Below are 20,273 nucleotides of genomic sequence, written 5' to 3'. Positions count from 1 at the left end.
GGTGTTTGCAGGGTACAATTGTATAGTTTAAAAAGTTGCTTTGAGTGCAGTTTTTGTAAGTAGCTTTTTATCTTGATATCAGACTCTTGCAGTCCTCTATACTGCAGCACAGAAACTCGGACAGGCAGTGGTAGGACTGTGAGAAAATTAGGTGTGCTGTATGCAAAAGTACTCGCACGCAGCATGCTGATAGGAGGAGAGAGCCTAAAGAGCAGAGGGATGAACTCATCAGTCTACTTGTGCTCTTTTACTGTCCAGTAGGTTAGAGAGAGGACGCCACTCTATTTCTTATAGGTAAAACGGTTGCCTTATATCCATTTAAAGTGACACTAAACTCAGATGTTGAATCTAAAAAATACATTCAAGTATCTTTTTAACTATTAAAAAACATGTACATTGTGTATCACTCAGCTGTAGATCCTCAGATCATCTCTGAATTGGTGCCGACACTGTCCTTCCTTCTGGAGGGTGGCTACTTTTCTTCCCCATGGACCCTGTGTGTATTGTAAAGTAGCCACTGCACCAGGCTACTGTGATGGACTACAGTCTCTAGTGAGATTGTAGTCCATCACAGTAGTGAGCTTGGAGCCTGCAGTTAGTTTTACTGCAAACTTATTGACTACAGACTTCTCTCTCTATTTATTGCTTTTCTGTTGACAGAGCAGTGTTGTCAGTTTAGAAAGTTGTATGCCGTTTTTAGTTATAGTGTGTGTCAGACATTGTGTAGGTTGTCGGTTCAATGAGCACCATAGCCATCCATATGGCATATAGTAAAGAGGAGTTGAAAAGACCTCAAAATCCATTTTGTTGCAAGCCTTACAAGGTTTTATAACGGATATAAAACATATTTTGGTACAATTCATTGCCATGTTAGTATTTCAGATTATTAGCTTGGCTTTCCTTTAAAGTGGACCTGAACTCAAGAAGTGTTGATTTGTTATGTTATAGGGAAAATGTAGACATGCAGCAGCACTGTGTACTTTTGTAAAATGTACTTTGTTTTGATTTCCTCCTGGAAAATAGCAGTGCCCTTCCTATGTCTACAGATATAATAAATCTCATCTCAAATATTCAATATAACCAGTCAAGAGACTAGGACTTAGCCATACTGAACCCCCCAAAAATGAGCAATGTGATTGGGTCAAGCATCACATTTAACAGTTTGATAAGGTAGGGGTGTTGCAATGAGCGCTTCTGATCTTTAGAAGTGATCATTACCACATGGAGATTCTCAAATTTTGGAAAATCTTTGACTTTTCTTTTCTGTGCAGAGACAGGAATGATGGTTTGCCACACAAAATAATCAATCTCTGTCTCTCAGTCCATCCATCTATCATGCTCTGGCAAGCTTCTTAAGCTTTAAATGTATTGTTTGTGACTTTGTAACCTGATATGGTGTTTTTATTGTTGAAGGTAATAACTTTTTAATTTCCAAATACCGTAGTTTATGGCTGAAAGGGACTTTGACCCTGGCATTCACAGCTGAATGAGCAGTGTATGTTGGGCCACAAAGCCCAATTCACAAGTCTTTCTTTCTATCTGGAACTTTGACTGTGGTATCTTATCTTTGATGCTGCAGCTCTTTAACCACTCTCCCTGACTGGGCCTCCCAAATTTATTGTAGTTTGGAGAGAAACTCTTTTTTTCCCATCCAATGTTGTACAATTTAGACAAGACAGTTTTTTGTGGCAGCATCATGATTTTAATAGTCACCCACAATATAGAAACATTTTTGACCATCTCTGTTCTAACTATAAGGCCTCGTTCACACCTGACCGTTTTGTAGGGCGTTCTACACTCGACGAACGCTCTACAAAACGGTCAAAAATATAAATTGCATTGTCAATGCCCTCGTTCCCACCTTGCCGTATTTCCGCCCGTCCCTAACGCCCTACAAAACGGCCCACGCCTGAAAAGGTCCCGGGACTACTTTGGGCCGTTTTGTAGGGCGTTTTCCATTGGGATACAGCCAAGTAGCCTTCGGAATCGCGTGACTTTTTACCGCGCGACAGACGCGCATATTACAATACGCCTAGGTGTGAATGGGGCCTAATGAACATTTATTCAGCCTGATTTCTTTTTGTTTCAACTTGAAATGCTTAATATGTTTTGCTCATTCCAAAAGAGGATTACATTTTTCTTGGTATGTTTTATATTGGCTTTCCAGCATATTTTAAATATTTGTGTGTGTGAGCTTGATAAATAGGTGGTGCACATATTGGCACACACATTAAGAGCTTTCTAAGGCCTGGCTTTCCTACGCGCTGTAAAACGCTCAACATGTGAAAACCAATAATTGCCTATGGGCATGGTTCCCACCTGGGCGTTTTACAGGAGCTTCTTTGGGGCGTATTTGCCGCACGTATCCATTAGGATACAGCCGGATAGCCCTCGTAAAGGCGCGTTTGCACGTTTCTTTTACCGCAAATCGCGGTAAAAACACGTGTCAAACGCGCATAATCCGTACACCCAGCCTTAAGGTGTATGTCCAAAAAAAACGGGGAAAAATACATGCATTTTTAACATTTTTTTTTTTTCCCTTGAAACCCTGCTGATATCGCTCTTCAATGCATCTCAATGGGGCAAAGGGTCCTGCTATCGCGGGTCGTGTGTCGCTACAGCAGGACCCTTTTTGGAGCGGATTTTGCCGCGATTCTCGCTTGCTCAATGCAAGCATTTGCGCGATATCGCGCGATTTGCGCGCAAAATACAAATCGCGCAACAAACGCGCAATTTGCAAATTGCGCAGTGTGAATGGGGCCTAAGATTTTAGTGATTAGGGTTACATATACTTCTAGTCTAATATAGTTTTGTTAGCTGCAGTGTTTGCTAACTAAATAAACTGAATGCCCAAATACTGTCAATGTTTACTCAATTAGACATTAAATTAATTTATTAGCAAAATAAAAAAATGACATATACAAAACAGTCTGTCACTGGCCTTGACCAAAAAATGGTGCTGTGTTTTGTGTTATGAAAGCGGTGATAGGAAGACTCCACTCTTTCCTTTTGTCTTTTTTTCTGTTTCTTCTGCTGCTCCTTTTTTTTTTTTTTTTTTTTTTTTTTTTATTTTTCTCAGCGTACAATGCTTTTTTTTGGCGTCTATTGAGGGGAGGGGCACAGAAAGTATTTCACCTCTGAGTTAAACTGCCTCCTACGGGAGGATTGGACACTTGCAAAGCAAAAAAAGGGGAGGCCCAGGGCCAGTCGAAGACGCGCACGAGCAAGAAACCGCCAGAATTTTAAATGGCCCGCAACGGCCGTTTACATACAAGCAGTCCGGCATCGCTTGTATGATGCAAGTCTTTGTGCCCCCTCCTCTTCTCGTGGTCGCCATCCCCGCGTTCCCGGGCAGCCGATCCGGGACCGGCAGTGTGGCTCCGTGCAAGGAGAACAGAGGGAGATCAGTACACGATCTCCCTCCACTCTTCTCCCCGGTCTCTGAATGCTGGAAGTGATGTTTACTACATCACTTCCGTATTCCTTTGTCACTCTCCGTTACAGAAACCGGAGAGAAGCTGGTGAAGCAGATCTGTGCTTCAGCTTCTCTGGGGGTCTGTAGGTGACAGGGGTCTTGGAGACCCCTGATGTCTCCATAAAGGGGACCTGTCACTGTAATATGATATGACATAGGGGGATTTTTATCCCCGATATGTGATGACAATAAAGTAAGTGTAAAAAAAAAAATTGCCCACAAAATAAGTAAAATTTACACACACAAAAAAAAAACCCACAATGTTTTTTTACAGTCCCCTCCCCCACATAGATGTGCAAAATGCGCTGGGTGCGCCTACACACAAAAACGACGATTGCACCAATTACGCCGCACGTGTTGCACATCGCCGCAAACGTCTCAGTGAGAGCAATCATTTTAGGGCCATCAATCACTGAAAACACTAAACTTATGAGCGGTAAAATCTTTGAAAGCGTCGGCTATGGCCAGTTTTGGCTATGGTAGATTTGCGATTTCCCGGGCGCGCGCAATGTTAAGGCTTCACATGTTTGGTGTCTATTTAACCGTCATAGGTAGAAGCAGAGACACCGGCACTCTGGGTTGATAAATAAACGTCTGAGGAAGGGGATCCTTTGTGACTTCGAAACGTTCGTTGCTATTTGCTACACTGCACGTCAATAAATAGACGTTTATTTATCAACCTGGAGTGCAGGTGTCTTCTTCTACCTGTGACCATAACGTATGCCACCGGTTGACTACCGCAGCACCAGCTTCTTGAAGGTATTTGGCGGTCAGGAGTGCGACGTGACCATGGACTCTCTATTTACCCGTCATGACCCAGTCTTTTATATTTTACCTAAAATTGGGTTATAATAAAGGGAAAACTGTTTTTGTTTTAAAAATATTCGGTACATTTTTATTATATAGTAAAAAAATAAAACCCCAGTGGTGATTTAAATACCACCAAAAGAAAGCTGTCCTTTCTTTTTTGGTATAAAACTCATTTCAGTACAGCGTTCCGTGACGGAATAAATGTCAGTCAAAGTACCGCAGCGCTGAATACTGAAAAACTCCACTGGCCAGGAAGAGGGAGTAAACACCGAGGTCAGCGAGTGGTTAAAGGCAATGCAGACCATATGCTGTTTAGGAGTGGGTTTTGCAGCTCAGCACTTTAAAGTACCTTACACATGCAGAAGAAAAACACAAGTTTAATGCTACAGCTGTTTTGCTCTGTGTGTTCTATAAGTGAGGGTTCAACTGCAGCAGCGGTTAGATGTCTTTTTAAGGGATTTTGATGAGTCAAAGCCAGGATAGGGTAAAGAGCAGGACCGGCCAGCGAGAACCATGTTCTAGAAATGGCTTTCAGTTCCGTATCAGTTGGGTACTTAAAGTGCATCCTTTACTGGTATGGTTGTCGATTTAAGATGGGACACTGCCGTATCCACAGTAGCCCACTTATGTACAAAGCCCACCACCTCCCCACACCCAAAGACTTTAAGTCTAATAAGCATTTGAGGGGAGAGAGTAACATGTAAAGTTTTGAATCTTCATGGAGAAAGAGTAAGTGCAGCAGGGCCAATGAGAAGGTTTTTGTGGCACTAGGGCTCTAAAAGACCCAGGATTGGAAATAGCACTGCACAGCAAGCCATCCTGGAGCTGTTAGTGTGAGCTAAGGGCACCAATTGCAGCGGGTCTGTCCCTCTTGTGTCTAAAATCAGACATGTTGCAACAGTGTAACACCAAGGCAATTTAGGTTAAGGGTACAAGGCAAGGTCTCAGGTACTCCTGATACCCAGAAAATGAGGCTCCGATGGCTAAAAATTACCAGTCACTTATGGCCGACAGCAGGAATGGATTGAAGAACAGAGTTCCTTGTGGCTGTTTTGCAAAGAGCCAAAGCAAAGCGGCAGCAGTGAGCTGCTATTACAATGCTGTGTGCAGTCCTGTAGGCAGCATAAAACAAACGTGAAAGGCTTCCTATGTCTTTGGGTGGATGAGAGAGTAAAGCATCTTAAGTATTGATGCACCGATACCGAGCATTTGGGCGAGTATGAGTACTCGCCCAAATGCTCTGATACTTATCACCGATACTGGAACTTCTGGTCAGAGGGAGATTTCCTCTGACCAGCAGTGCCATGAGGGAACATGGTGACCGCTTCCTGATTGGCCAGGAAGCCAGCTCGATGCTGATTGGCCGGGAAGCCGGCTTCTCAGCCAATTGGCATCAAGCCGACCAAACAGCATGGAGTTGGCTTTCCGGCCAATCAAGAAGCCGGGCGGTGGTTAATGACATGCCTTTCTGATTGCCCGGGTAGCCGGCTCAATGCTCATTGGCCGGCTCAATGGTGATTGGCTGGGAAGCCAGGTCTATGCTAGCGGAAGTACCGGTATCGGTACTTGGTATCATCGAGTACAGAACGATAATGTGCCTCCCGGCTCTATGCTACAGGAGGTACTAGTATTGGTACTCAGTATTGGAGAGTACCGAAAAACCGGTATCGGTGCACCCCTAATTTTAAAGTGTGTATGTTTGTTTTTCTGCTGCTTTCTTGCTATTTTTTTTTTTTTTTTCTGTTTACTAAAAAAAATTATCGCAGGGATCTGCTGAATTTACAGCATTTACAATATTGATTTATGCATTATTTCTTATGCATCTAAAAGCCCACAGGCAAATATCCAGGAACAAGCAGTCTCTGCAGTGATGACTGTTCAGTGTATAGTGCTAAAAGTAGAACAAAAGGAACAATCGGACCTTCAGTGATGGTATTTTATCGAATACATGTTATTTAGGGCCTATTCACATTTGCCTGTTTTTGATGCCGCAAAACTCATGCATTTTGCTGCATGGAAATGCATTGCTGGTTCACTATTGCTGGTTCAGATAAATTATATAAGCTAATTTACATACCACACATGCTTACCACACATGCTCACATAGCATTGTAAATCCAGTCTTATTGATCATGGGTTTTATATGCCCCCTGGATGCATTGGATAATTTTTAGCTCTGACTGGAGTGTTCTAACTTTCAACGTACTAGCATATTGTTTCTTGTTTCTCTGGGTAACTACACTTTGCACATCCTCATCTTTTCGTTAGTATATTCTTTGAATTCTACCTCACGCTATAATTTGTTAGTGAATGTAAACTCATACTGAAATACACTCCTTGTTTCAGTCGAAAATGTGACCAGGTATGAACATGTACGGCCCTAGCACAATGACAGTTGTGACATGGGACTGCTGCAAAAAAGAATATTAAAGAATAAGACATTTTAGAGTAGAGTAAACAAGGCATTTTATTCTTTATTGTATATATTTCTTTGTGGTTTCAAATGGATATTGAATGTCTGGAGAGCTGTAAGCCAAAAATGCCACCATCTTCACTGTTGGTACTTTTTTTAACACTGATTTAGCAAAATGAACGTGTTACAAAAGGATCCATTGTTTTAGTTGAAATGTGTTTTATACTTAGTGTAACCCTTGTAATCCGCAGGCAAAAGAAATCCTTACAAAAGAGTCAAATGTGCAAGATGTAAGATGTCCTGTAACAGTTTGTGGAGATGTGCATGGCCAGTTTCACGACCTCATGGAGCTCTTCAGAATTGGAGGGAAATCCCCAGATACCAACTATTTGTTCATGGGGGACTATGTGGACAGAGGATATTATTCTGTGGAAACGGTGACTCTACTTGTAGCATTAAAGGTAAGAAAGTATCTTTACAACACTTTTTTTTTGTATTCTATATTTTACTGCGGAAATAACAGCTGAATGTATGTCCTAAAAATACTGTATGGGTCCTCCTCCCTCTTGTAGCCAAACACAGACCTCAGAGGCAGTGCAGACCAGCTCCACACTTCCTGGGTCTCATCTGCTCTGGGCAGGAGAGTTAAGTCATACTGTGTTGGGTATCTCCAGCATGCTCTCCACTTAGACATAAAGCTAGAGCATCAGCCTGCTGTTTCTGGCTTTGGGTCTTAAAGGTTTCACTCCCTGTCCTGGCCCGCCAGACTGCATGCTTGGATAAGGACCTGGGATGGATTTTGGGGGGAGGACGCCACCATTTTTTTCTTTTCAGGGCATGTTGTCTGGTGTGACAGGGATGGGTGGTCCCCCCTTTCCTTGCTATAATGGTCTGGTATGAATTATGAGGGGTTATCTGAAAATGCTGCCTGGATGCCCTCATCCCCTTCCCCAATCCGTAATAGGCCCCTGTCCCGTTGGATGTGAAGGTCTGTAGGGGAGAAGGGGACTTACTGGAATCAGAAAGCTCCCTTTTTAAAGTAAGGGCCCCCCCTCAGGTATCCAGCCCTCCCCCCATGTCAATAAGTATAGGGTACGTGGTACCGTTTGTTACTCGTTCAAAAATAAAATGTAAACAAAGACAATTTTTAGATAATGTCCTTTATTAAAAAAAACATAAATTGTCACCCGATGTAAATCCAACGTCAGTCATGTCGTCTAGCAATGGAAGGTCAAACGGGACTCATAAAGCTGCTGTGACATACCCTTTGCACCTGCTCTTCCAGTTTTTTTTGTTTGAGGATTGGAAACTCCCTGAAAGGCTGTTTGCTATGTTTGCGCCTGCTTAGTGAGGATTTTCTTCAAAAGTGGTCGGTTCCCATTGTGGATCTGGTGACTACCATACACGTGGAGGAAGTTGCGTTTCGGGACCCAACTAATAAGTGGATTGAGGCCTATTGATGATCCTTTTTGGCAAGTCCTGTCTTAACACCTGATCTTGGCTGTAATTTTTTCTTTGCCAAACCATGTGTGATCTGTCCAAATTCTTTAAAGCGGATCTTGCTGCTGCTTCCATTGACCCTCCAATCATTGTGTGATGTGCTGTGGCATACAATTAAGCTGTGATGGCCATATGCATAGGCCCTTTGGCTAAAGTGTTGAGCTTTGGAAGTTTCTTGCAAGCATTTAATACACATGGCCTTCAAGAGATAATGTCTCTTTGGACCGGCTCTGGATGCTTTCAGCAAGGATGCTACTGGAGGCAAAATGTAAAAAAATAAACTTCTCATCAAAAAAAGCTGAAGGAGCAGACTGCAAAGTCATCTGCATTGGTCCCTGCCATGAAGCATACCTTTTGTTTCAGCTGGGCCTCTGCTCTCCTTTCAACCACAAGGTCTGGCACTTGAAAGCTGCCAAATCCACCAAAAGTCCTCAACCTGAAGGTGCACTAGAATGGGGGGACCTCTGTTGACCCTTGTGGCCTACTGGATGGCCTGCATTCCCAATGCCTGGGTGCAGATGGTGATATATTTTGGGCTACAAGCTAAAATTTTGCAGAGGTTCAGATATAGCTTACAGAAAACTGACAGATTCATTCTTGGAGTATCTGAGACAGATTGTTTGTTCGTTTAGAGAATCTTCACACTATGGTCTCATGTCTGTGTTCTTTGATCTAGAAGCCACCCTACCCTTCCTTTTTGCATTAGAGTCTTGGGGCTGATGGTCTCCTTCAAGGCAGTTCCCTTTTGCCCAATTCCACTTCAGACCTTTTACAGTTCAATATCCTGCTCTCATGGGACAAGTTGGTTCTCTCTCTGGGAAAGTCACTTCTCCCCAGAATCTGGGGAATCCCGACTACAGGCTGGGGGTGAGGGTGAGTCCTGACTGCCTTGTCAGTGCAAGGGACTTGGTTGTTGGAGGAATCTCCTCTTGCCAAAACAACATTTTGGAACTTTGGGTGATCTGGCTGTCTCTTGTTTAACCAACTGGCTTCTTCTTCCTCTGCTCCGCAGTAGCCACATAGAAGGCATTCTGGTAATCCTCATTGCTCTGGATTGGCCCAGGTAGATTTGTTAGCCCAACCCGGTAAGACTTCTGGTAGATGTACTGTAGGCTCTGCCAGATGACCTGGATCAGCTGTCCCAAAGACTGATTTACCTCCTTCTTGGTTACTAGCATGGCTGTTGAAGCTCAGGTTCGGCCTCTATTTCTGAGGGCATTGAGTTTTCTGCTTAAGACAATTTCTGAAGCTGGTCTTCCAGTCCTATCCAGTTTGTCCCCATGGGATTTGAATCTGTTTGTTTTTTTCTACATTTTAGAACCTTCTAAATCTGATATTCTTCCTTCTACTCCTTAAGGTTCTATTTATTGTGGATGTCACTTTGGCAGGGAAGTGTCTCGCAAGGAACCTTTTGTGGTTCCTTCCCAAGGTAGTCTCTGCTTTCCACTTTAATCGGGACATTGTTTTTCTGTCTCTTGGCTCCAGTTCACAAAAGGGTAATGTCTGCTCATTGTTTGGATGTGGTTTGGGATATCTCTCAGCCACTGCTTCTTTGAGGAAGACTCCTTTCCTCTTGCTTATCAGTCCTGTTAAGACACTCCGGCTTCTCGTTTTACATCTCTAGGTGGCTCAGACAGACCATTGTATTTAATGTTTATATAATTTTTTTTGTCTTGCTCCCTTTTGCAACCTGTCTTTCGTTTTTAATATTTTTATATCATTTGTTCTATTATTTGCAACTTTCCAATGATGAAAGTGTTTTTCTTTTCATACTTTTATTGTACTTTTTCTTATTCCTTATGGCTCTTGGTACTGCTTTATTACAAAAGTGAAGCCTGCTTTGTTGTAGGAGGGTTTTTAGCCTGGGCTGGCCTATAGTTGTTTTTGTTTGCCATTGTCCAATCCTCCTGTTAGTGACAGTATAACCCTAATGTTTTAAACTTCTAGTGTCCCTTCAATAGACTTCAAGAAAAGGAATTTCTAGTGTGTATGCTGCAATGAGCAAGCACAACTGCATGACTACTACATAGAAATGAAAAGGGGAGCCCATGAGAGGACTGTAGTATTAGAGTCGATGGAAACCGTTGGCATACAAAGACGTAAATGAAGCTCCACATGTAGTGGAGCATGTTGGAACTTTTTGCTTTAGATTCAGCCAGCAAAATTGTGCCTGTTCATTGAACAGGATAAATACAGAAGTGCAAGCCAGTACAGAGGTGGGGATGTGCAGGGACTAAGCAGGGAAGTGAGTGTCAATACAGTGACAGAGTGGGGAAGTGCATGTCACTGACTTGGTAGTAAATGGTAACATTGGCGGCAACTCGGTGCAAATGGGAAAGTGCACCTTGGTGCACAGACAGTGAGTGTGTAATTATGTATCAGTGTGGTGGCTGTGAAATAAAGTACACAAAGGTGCAGTGGTGGGGAAGTGCATGTTGGTGCAATGGAAGCAAATGGGGAAGTGTGCATTGGTGGAGTGTCAGTAAATGAGAAAATGTACAGGAGGGCAAGTGGGGTGGTGGCAAAGTTGGCAATGCTGTCAAGTTGGGAAGTGCATGTCGGTGCAGTGGGGGCAAATGGGTTAGGGTCGAGAGGGGTGCAGATTGAGTATACTGTCACAGTGGGCGGTGCAGAGCTGGGATACTGGAGTAATGTGCGGAGGAGCCAATAGTTTGTGCAGAACCGAAACACTCCGTCAACAGTCACGGCATGCACGTTAGCAAGCACACTGTCAGAAATTGCTATTGCTAACACGTAAGTGTGGGTTGCTGTAGCTGTATTGCTGGCTTTTGCAACTGCTTGTTTTTTTATTATTAATCATAATGTTATGGAGTTTTTTTATTTAATGTAGAGACCAGGTTAGCTTGGCTTTTACAACAATTACCTGCTTGACAACTGTAGGTATGACATATCGGGCGCATTCGAAGTGCATTGTTTTCACAGTTACAGGTGTTCAGTCAGCCAATGCATAGACTAGAATGACTGAAGAATGACTGAAAACAGGTTATCATCCATTGGCACACACATTTTAAATGTATATACAGTTAAGCTGGCCATACACCTATCGATTATCTGCATATTTTCAATGGTCAGATGGAGAAAGTGCAACAAATTCCTCCATCTACGCTAAACTGTGTGGATGGAGGAATCTCCCACTGGGCCAAGCTTCAGTATCTTGCTAGCCGGCCCGGCTGGCTCTCAAAACACCTGAACAATGCCTGCCTCCAATCAGATTGTTCAGGTGTTTTGAGAGCCAGCGGGGCCGACTAGCAAGATACGGAAGCTTGGCCCAGTGGGAGATTGCTCCATCCACACAGTTAAGTGTATATGGAGGAATCTGTTGCACTTTTTCCATCTGACCATAGAAAATCTGCAGGTAATCTATAGGTGTATGGCCAGCTTTACAAGCAGCCTTTGCTCTGGAGCTGCTAAAGTTTCACTAAGGAATGTATGGCCAGCTTTATACTGCAGCCTGGGCAATAGGCACAAAAAAAACATGGGCCAAGCCTTAGAAACTATACCCTTTCCAAGCCAGTTTTGTTTTACTTCTTGTTCTCAAGGAGGTTGGATGTCTTTCTCAGCTTTGCTGTATGTTCGACAGCTGCTACTAGACTCGGGCCAACTACAAAATCCTGCAAGTGTCTCCAAAGTGCCTTTTGAGCTGAGGTTTAACCAATTCATACTACATTGTGATCTCACTGCGACAGCCCTGCATGACTTAGATTCCTGCGGAGACATGCCCGACTATACTGTCTTGTAAGCCCAGAGCCTTGCTTGTGTCCTGTCAGCCCCGCCTGTGGATTCACTGCAGCGCCATTTTCCAAGTCCAGGGCTGTGGCAGTTGCTTAGCAGAAAGTTGAAACCTTAGACGCTTGCCTGCGTCACTTTCACAATGTTTGCTTTTGCTACGTGTACATTAACCCTTCTGCAGGACGAACTTTGAATGGTATTACGATTGGAAATTTTGTAAAGGGCAAATTCTCAAAGATAGGTAGTCCTGCTTGTTTATAGCCAAGGAATTGTAAATCCTCCTTTTTTAATACCTCTCATTTTGTTAACTTTTTTGTTTTCACCCCATTATTGTTTGTTTTTCTCTTTTTGTCTTTGTACCACTACCAAAATATTATTTTGAAAGTTCCACTTAGAAAATAATACTTTAATAGTGATTTGACTAATCTGCAAGTACAATTGGACTTTTTATATAGCAATTCCCACAGCCATGTCAGTGTGTCCGCCACTGAAAGGACTGTTGACCTTGTTAGCTTTTACCTTTTATGTTCTTGTTATTGCATCTTCAGTCTTTTTAAATTCTATGTAATTATACTCTTTCAACATTGTTGTTTTACAATTTCCGTTTTAAGACTGACTTCGTAACATGTTTTGTCACCATTGACATCCCTATACTTTTGCAATGTATTTAAATTCATATTCTAAAAAACATTTCTTTTCCTCTTTAGGTCCGTTACCCAGAGCGCATCACAATATTGAGAGGGAATCATGAGTCTCGACAGATCACTCAAGTGTATGGTTTTTATGATGAGTGCCTACGAAAGTATGGAAATGCAAACGTATGGAAATATTTTACAGATCTATTTGACTACTTACCATTAACAGCTTTAGTTGATGGGCAGGTATGTTTATTCCATTTTATATTAGCTTTACATTTTTTTTAAATCAAAATGAACAAAAATCTGTATAGTTTTATATGTTGCAGCAGTTCTTCAGATTTAGTTATTAATAATGAAATAAGAAGCATGGATGCCTCTTCTTTCATTATTTGATTCAATTAATGCTTGGCAGTGACCTCTTACATTCTGAGTTTTTGCTAGCAATGCTGTTATGCAGTTTGCGTTAAAAGAAACGTGCTGAGAGAAATCTAAAGGCTACGACTTATGACATCTTTCTGAAAGTGCTAGTTGTCTGATTTAACCTGACATTGATACTTCCTGAGTCACTGACTGTGTAGTTCCAGAAATTGAGCTCAGGCAGTCCCTAATCTGCATTTATCCAGATGGAGTCAAACTAGAAAGAGCGCCAAACGTCTGTATCAAAAGTTAGTCTGATTTGACTACTGGATTTCTCAAGCTGGATCACCCCCATAAGGAAAGGTCCCCGCTTTGTGCAGAGGAGCTGAGGTTAGGCGTTTTTGGGCCTTATAAGACTATTTACTTTTAAATATATATATTACCGGGTCCAGCTCCATGCTTTTACTTCTACTCTGCTTTAAATCCCTGATCAATGATGCAAAGTGCTGATACACTCCAAATAGAGGCGATCAACAGTGGCAGCCCCTACACTTCCTCAGTACAAGCTACCTTTTTAATTGGTGAGGTTTGCTGCCTAGTCCTTACAGAGTGGGGATGTTTTCTGCAATCGTTTTCACTGTGCTTGGAGAACTTTCGTCACAAGTTAATTGCTGAGTGTAGATTTGGCTAAACTTGTAGCTCTCGACCGACTGCAAACAGACTTGTTTGCAGTCGGTCGAGAGCTACAAGTTTTAGCCAAATCTACACTTTCCATCTAAAATAGACACGTCATGCTATATTAAAATAAACTTGCATTGTATTTCAGATCTTCTGCCTCCATGGAGGGCTCTCCCCATCTATTGATACATTGGATCACATCCGTGCTTTGGATCGTTTACAAGAAGTTCCACATGAGGTATTTATTTTGGTGACTTCACACGTCTTTTACACCTGCAAAACTTTAGAATGTTGGCAAACATCAGGCTAAGTTTAAGATAATGGATTGCTTCAGCCATCATTTCTTGTCTCTTGCAAAACATTTCCATCTAAGGATAGTTTTTTACCTGTAGTACTGAAGTATTAATTTCCCCCAGTGGTCATTGGTTGACATAAGAAATTATTCTTCAACTGATATAGCAGATGCCTGTAGGAGATTAAACACCTAACAAAGTATCTAGTGGCCACAATCCAGCACAAACTCATCTTGGTGTACTGAGGAGTTGGGACGTTTTTGAATTTCAAGATGGAAATATTCTTCTCCTTTGTGACATACCAACTCAGTAATCGTAACGGCCATCATAAGGGGTCAGGGGTTAGTACACTGCTTAACTTTTCTGCCTGTATGGTGTCCTAACAGACACCGTATCTGGAAATGCAGCGGTTGAACCCAGTTTCAGCGCCAGACTAGAACCTGAGATCACACGCTGACACTAAGGCCCGCTGGAGCTGAGAATAGACTGCTCACTGAGACGTCTCTTGGGCAGTTTTACATAAGTCAATTTTTTCACTCTTGCTAGGACAGTTTATTTACTTGGCATTCATTTTTGCTGTTTACGCCGCCATCTTAGAAATGGTTGGTTGCAGTTTTGCTACAGGTACCTTTCCCCTGTGCTTCTTTATTGTAAATTTTTACTGGTAGTGGGCGGCAATTGCTTCAGCACAGTGCCACAACTGGCCTTGAACTCTCCTTGTGCCATGTCCAAATTTGGGTATAATAGTGCCTGGGCTGAGTCACTGATGTGTGGAGGTCCCTTTCTAATATTTCTGCTTCTGTTGCCAACACCAGTCATTATCTGGACTTCAGTGGTGCGTGTGAGGCTAGTATTTCTGGAGGGCTTCTGGTCTTAAGTGTTTAGGGTTTTAGGCCGTTCTCTGCCCAGGCCTCAATGGTTACAGGAAGTGAAACTCTTAATCTGATTAAGAGTGTGTGGTCTCAATGAACACTGGGAGAGAATTAAAAGGTTCGTACTCCCCCATAAAATCTTTTTCCCTGGAAGTTAGTTGGGCGACATGGCTCCTTCCCCTCTTTTGCTCGCTGGTTGCAACTCTATACTGGCTATGGGAATTTACACTTTGCTTTGCCTAGAGTTTAACCTCCTATACCCATTAGTTGAAGAATGACTTCCAATGTTTCCCCAATAAAGGCTAAACCAGTGATTTAAGGACCTCCTCACTCTTTTAGACAAGTGAACACCTCCCTAGTTTTCAGGGTTTGACAGACTTTGCTTGGTTTCTATGGGGGGTTATCTGGACAGTACTGTGACAGGGATCAGCCCATCTTAAGTTATGAAAACATAGGAGAGGGTTCATAATTTGGAACTCTTCATTAAGGACTTCACCTTGTGCAAAGTAAAGCCAATCAGGTTACCTTTTGATGGAGGTGAGTATTCCACAGAATGTACCTTGTACCCCATACATCTGTCCCACATATCTAATACCCCTTCTATTACCAGAAGCATGCCTTTGAAAGTAACTGTTTTGGGGGACAGTGTAATTGGTGGGTCTAGTTCCACTTTGTTATAACATTGTTTGCTAGATTGCATATGGTAAACTTCCAGACTCTCCAAAAACAAAATGGCATTTCCATTTGATGCAGTATAACTATTTTATAAGATCTACCAGCCCTGGATCTTCCACCTACATAGCTGAGCTTTACAGTGTTTGTTGCTGCTTGTTCTGTTATCCTTCTTTAATCCTGGTCCTTCTGCTACCCAGTTAACTACTGAAACTTTTGTTGTAAACTTCTCTGTAGACCTCTGGCTTGGGACTTGTATTCTTCTACTGTAAATATCTTGGCATTTAGCCTAACATATTGCTGTACCTGCATTCAGCAAAGAAACAAAACGTGGTATAGATTAAGAAAGATCTTCCGAAATGTAACTTGTTCCAGATGCATTCTCTGTTGTAATTATCGATGTGGCACCAATACATTTCTCGATGTGTTCCAGGGACCTATGTGTGATCTTTTGTGGTCCGATCCTGATGATCGTGGTGGCTGGGGGATTTCTCCAAGAGGTGCTGGCTACACTTTTGGGCAAGATATCTCGGAAACTTTTAATCATGCCAATGGTCTCACTTTGGTGTCACGTGCTCATCAGCTGGTCATGGAGGTAAGACTGGTATTAAATAAAGTTTATTCGGAACAAAATATGACTTTCTATCTCTCCTGCTTCATTGTCATCTTCATGTTATAGTGTGGGAACATTTGAAAGAGCCTCTGATATATATAAGGGCAGCAAGACATGAAAACATTTTTATCTCTTGGTAAATTGCGCTGGTATTGCAGTCACATAGGGAGCACCTGCAGTCTATTCTGCCTAGGTTGCTCATTGCAGGAGCCCCCCTTTTATAACCAGCTGCTCTAGTAGGACAGGATAGAAATTAGTGCATTTCTCTGCCTTTTTTGTAAATTATAGTTTCAGACAAATGATTAAACATGTATAAGCTACCTGGTGACCTATATCACTGCAGATGTTACATGTCATTTTCTTTATACAGGGCTACAACTGGTGTCATGACAGAAATGTGGTTACCATTTTCAGTGCACCCAATTACTGTTATCGTTGTGGAAATCAGGCAGCTATTATGGAACTGGATGATACCCTTAAATACTCCTTGTAAGTACCTTTTTCAGTATTGGGTTCAGTTACCTATATGGCAAATGGATTCCGAACACAAAAAAAGGCATGTGCAACTATAGAGGTGATTTTCTGTTTCTTTGCCATGGTAGGGTTTGATCAACTATCCTGGGCAAAGCCAATGGAATTGATCATTAAAGTATATCTAAAGCCAATTATTCCAATTTGGATAGAAAAGGGAATGGTTAAAACCTCTATCAATTTTATGCCATCTGTATTCCATTCAGGAGATTTCCCTTTACATTCTGTCCTATAGACACACCTGGAAGCAAGAAGAAATCTCTCCAAAAAGAAATGCATGCTTGTTAGACAATTATTAGAACCAATGTCCCATTGGAATATTTCTTCTGCTAGTCTTGTTCTGGTAACACCTCAAAATGTTGGAGTTCCCGTTACTTTAGGTGCTGGTGACAATAGTGACCAGGACAAGGGGAGAGACTGCAATAAAACATTGAAATTGGTTCTAACTAGGGATGCACCGATAGCGTTATTTTGGTACCGAGTACCGATAAAAAAATTTCGGTACTCGCCGACACCAATTACCGAGTAACGGAAGTTCCATTCAGGAAGCCAGGGCAGTGTGCAAATACTCGCCACCCGGCTTCCCGATTTTAACAAGAAAGTCCCCTCTTACCTTGGTATGTCCAGCCCGTCACCCCCGGGGTCTCGCCAGCGAGAATGCGGCCTTCCTCCGGTACCAAGCCGGAGCCGTCTGGCCGGCCAATCAGGAAGCCCTGCTTTCTGATTGGCTGGGAGGCTGGCTTCATGCTCCCTCGTCATCTCATGACGAGGGAGCATGGAGCCGGCCTATCAGAAAGCAGGGCGCTGCGTCATTACACAGCGTCTGGCTTCCTGATTGGCCGGCCAGACAGCTCTGGCTGGGTACCAGAGGAAGGCCGTGTTCTCGCTGGAGAGGCCCCGGGGGTGACGGGCTGGACACGGTCCTGGCAGCCTGTAATGACGCGCTGCCCGGCTTCCTAATACAGGAAGTACTCGTGCTAGGCATCGGAGCATTTGGGCGAGTACGAGTACTCTGCCAAATACTCGGAATCGGTACTAGTATCGGTGCATCCCTAGTTCTAACTCTGCACCACTGTATCCAAACCTAAACAATGTTTGGCTTTAGATAAGCTTTAAAGGTTTGGACCCCATAGCCCTGTGTGTAGAGCCACAGATGCTATATATTTAATACTATCTAATCGATTTTGAAAATAATCGTTAGCTGCAGCTCTACTACATTATCAGAGAAAAGACGGGAGTACTTGTATTGAGTGTTTGTGTAATCACTAGAAAATGGACAGCTTATGGATTTTCATACCAGTTCGGGTGACCATACACAGTCGAGACTCCTTAAGTACCTGACATCCATCAACAAATGTCTGAAGGGTGTATTCCCAGAAAATTGTAGTATAATTTGACACTGAAGAAACTATAGATTTTAGTTGCCGCTTAATGCATCTCCTAGTACAGTGATAGCTAACGTTTTTGAGCCCAAGTGCAACGGAAAATCAATTTATCTCAAAGTGCCAATACTGAACATATGTTTGGTATTGTGTTTCAGTTTGGGCATTGGGGTTTAAGAAAACGTTCAGAATCACTGCCATAGGGAAATACACATATTCAAACATTTATCACTTTTTTTTTTTTTTACTTTTTCAAATATGTTTTTTTTTACTTGTCACTTTTTATTTATTTATTTCATTTTTATTTTCCCACTTAACATTATTGCTATCACACAGAGCTAACAAACCCCTGTGTGATAGCATTTGGAGGCGACAGGATCTTCTTTATTGAACCTGTCACTTCCAATACAGGCATTTGAGCACAGTATTGTGCTTTCTCTGCTGTGACAGCCTAGATAGGAAGGCTGAACAGACATTCTCTGCTCTCCATCCTTGAAGTACTTTGCCAGGGTCCCTCAAAAGAGCTGGGGACCCCAAAAACCATGGGGGGGAGGAGAGGCAGCCAGAGGTGGGGGCGGACCATGGAGGGGACGGACCTGCAGGCTGTATACAAGTGATCTCAGCGGCTAGATCACTTGTATTATACGAGCAGCGGCTTCCCCGCTGTAGCTAAATACAATAGAAAAAACTAACCCACCCGGCAACAGGAACTGCCTGTGCTGGGCATTGGGTCAAACGAATCTGACACCCCTGCCTAGGCTCGCGTGGCACGAGTGCCATAGGTTCGCAACCGCTGTCCTAGTACATCTACAGATACAAATTGTAGTATTCAATTACCTATAATGCCACATTAGGGATTTTGTTAATCAAGTTCTCTTTCTTTTCCTACAGCCTTCAGTTTGACCCAGCTCCTCGCCGTGGAGAGCCGCATGTTACTCGACGCACTCCTGACTATTTCCTATAAGCAATTGTAAACATATTGCCTTCATCTGTGCAATTATACTTGGCATTTAAACCAGATAAATGTGTCTGTATATAGACATGGAAACCAACAAAAGAAACAAATGTTTTAATTTAAAAAAAATTGGATTCTGCTTTTACATCACACTGTCCTGCCCATAGAAGAAATCTTTCTTTGCATTTCCCCAGTTTATATTTCCAAATAGGCTAAGAACCCATCACGGACCAAAATGTGCCATACTGTTGTCTAAGCATTTAGCACAATTTGAGACTGCGGTTCAGAATTTCAATCAGTCCATTAGTCAGTTTTGCCTGCTGTATTTGTAAGTCATGTTTCCTACTGAACTGTCCAACCAGTAAAGGGTAACTTGCAAGGCCTTTATCTCCCTTCGCACCCACTTTGTACATTTTAGTTGTAGTGATAAGCCGGCATGACAAATACCATTTGGAATTATTTTAAAAGAAATGCACCTGCTAATCCTCCACTGTATATTTTTTGTTTTTCAAGTACAGATACATTGGAGAAATCTGACCCGAGTGTATGCCATAACATTAATGTACGTTTTTCTGTATATTTGTCAAAGTGCTTGCAGCTCCTTTGGTGTATTTGAACAAATAAACTTTCAATTGTAGACCTCCAGTGTGTGTTAAACTTGTTTACTGTGTACAGTTTCCTGAGGAGTCCCTTGGATGCCAAGCTTTATATGATACCTTGACTTCTTTCCCTGTCAGGATTAAGCTTTACCTCCACCTAGTGCAGGCACTGCTGTCATGCCAGAATGTCCCTGGGTAGTAGAGGCTGTTGAATGATGGCACACTTACCTCACATTGATGCAACACAGTAAGGGGACACACAGCTGGCCACAACTGATTTCAAAGTGTCTTCAATGCCTGAGTAAGAAACGTAGTGTTGGAGTTCCACCCTGCTCCATGTTATCCAGCCTACCTATATCTCCGCACAGGTTAGCAGACCTCCATTCTGCTCTTGCACAGCTTTTAAATAAAGGAGTCATGGTCATTGCACCAATGAAGGAAAGGTTGCAGGAGTTTGATCTAACCTTTTCACTGTTCCAAAATCAAAGGCACTCATTTGCCCCATCTTGGACCTGAAGGCCTTAAATGTCTTCATTCATGTTCTCCTGGAAACAGAGTTATCAGGTAATCAACTCATGTTTTCTGCGTGGAATCTACCCAGTCTGTCCTAGGCTCACTCCATGAGGTAGCCATTCAGGATGCATACTTGCATGTCCCCATGCAAGATGGCATTGTCCTGCAGTGCATCAATGCTATCTCCATTTTGCTGTGGGCACTTAAAGTGACACTAAACTC

At 42.6% G+C, this 20,273-nt stretch overlaps 1 protein-coding gene and 1 long non-coding RNA gene across 2 annotated transcripts in view; one reads left to right on the top strand and one right to left on the bottom strand.

Moving 5' to 3' along the window:
* LOC108798843 overlaps positions 1 to 6,378 on the bottom strand; it is a 19,521-nt gene extending 13,143 nt beyond the window's left edge. Inside the window, exon 1 of the long non-coding RNA XR_001941981.1 lies at positions 6,368 to 6,378. This is a non-coding gene — a long non-coding RNA (uncharacterized LOC108798843). The remainder of the gene's footprint in view (positions 1 to 6,367) is intronic.
* The window catches only part of PPP2CB (protein phosphatase 2 catalytic subunit beta), a 32,651-nt gene extending 13,067 nt beyond the window's left edge, over positions 1 to 19,584 (top strand). Inside the window, exons 2-7 of the mRNA XM_018570643.1 lie at positions 6,950 to 7,159; positions 12,656 to 12,829; positions 13,770 to 13,859; positions 15,892 to 16,053; positions 16,442 to 16,560; positions 18,876 to 19,584. Of these exons, the coding sequence (XP_018426145.1) occupies positions 6,950 to 7,159; positions 12,656 to 12,829; positions 13,770 to 13,859; positions 15,892 to 16,053; positions 16,442 to 16,560; positions 18,876 to 18,948 (828 nt within the window). The 3' untranslated portion in view covers positions 18,949 to 19,584. The remainder of the gene's footprint in view (positions 1 to 6,949; positions 7,160 to 12,655; positions 12,830 to 13,769; positions 13,860 to 15,891; positions 16,054 to 16,441; positions 16,561 to 18,875) is intronic.
* Positions 19,585 to 20,273: the final 689 nt, after the last annotated feature.

This window comes from Nanorana parkeri, unplaced genomic scaffold (assembly GCF_000935625.1).
Source record: "Nanorana parkeri isolate BGI_ZX_2015 unplaced genomic scaffold, ASM93562v1 scaffold1564, whole genome shotgun sequence".
NCBI classification, from domain to species: domain Eukaryota; kingdom Metazoa; phylum Chordata; class Amphibia; order Anura; family Dicroglossidae; genus Nanorana; species Nanorana parkeri.
The sequence above is the reverse complement of the archived record's forward strand: the minus strand, read 5'-3'. Positions and strand labels throughout refer to the sequence as shown.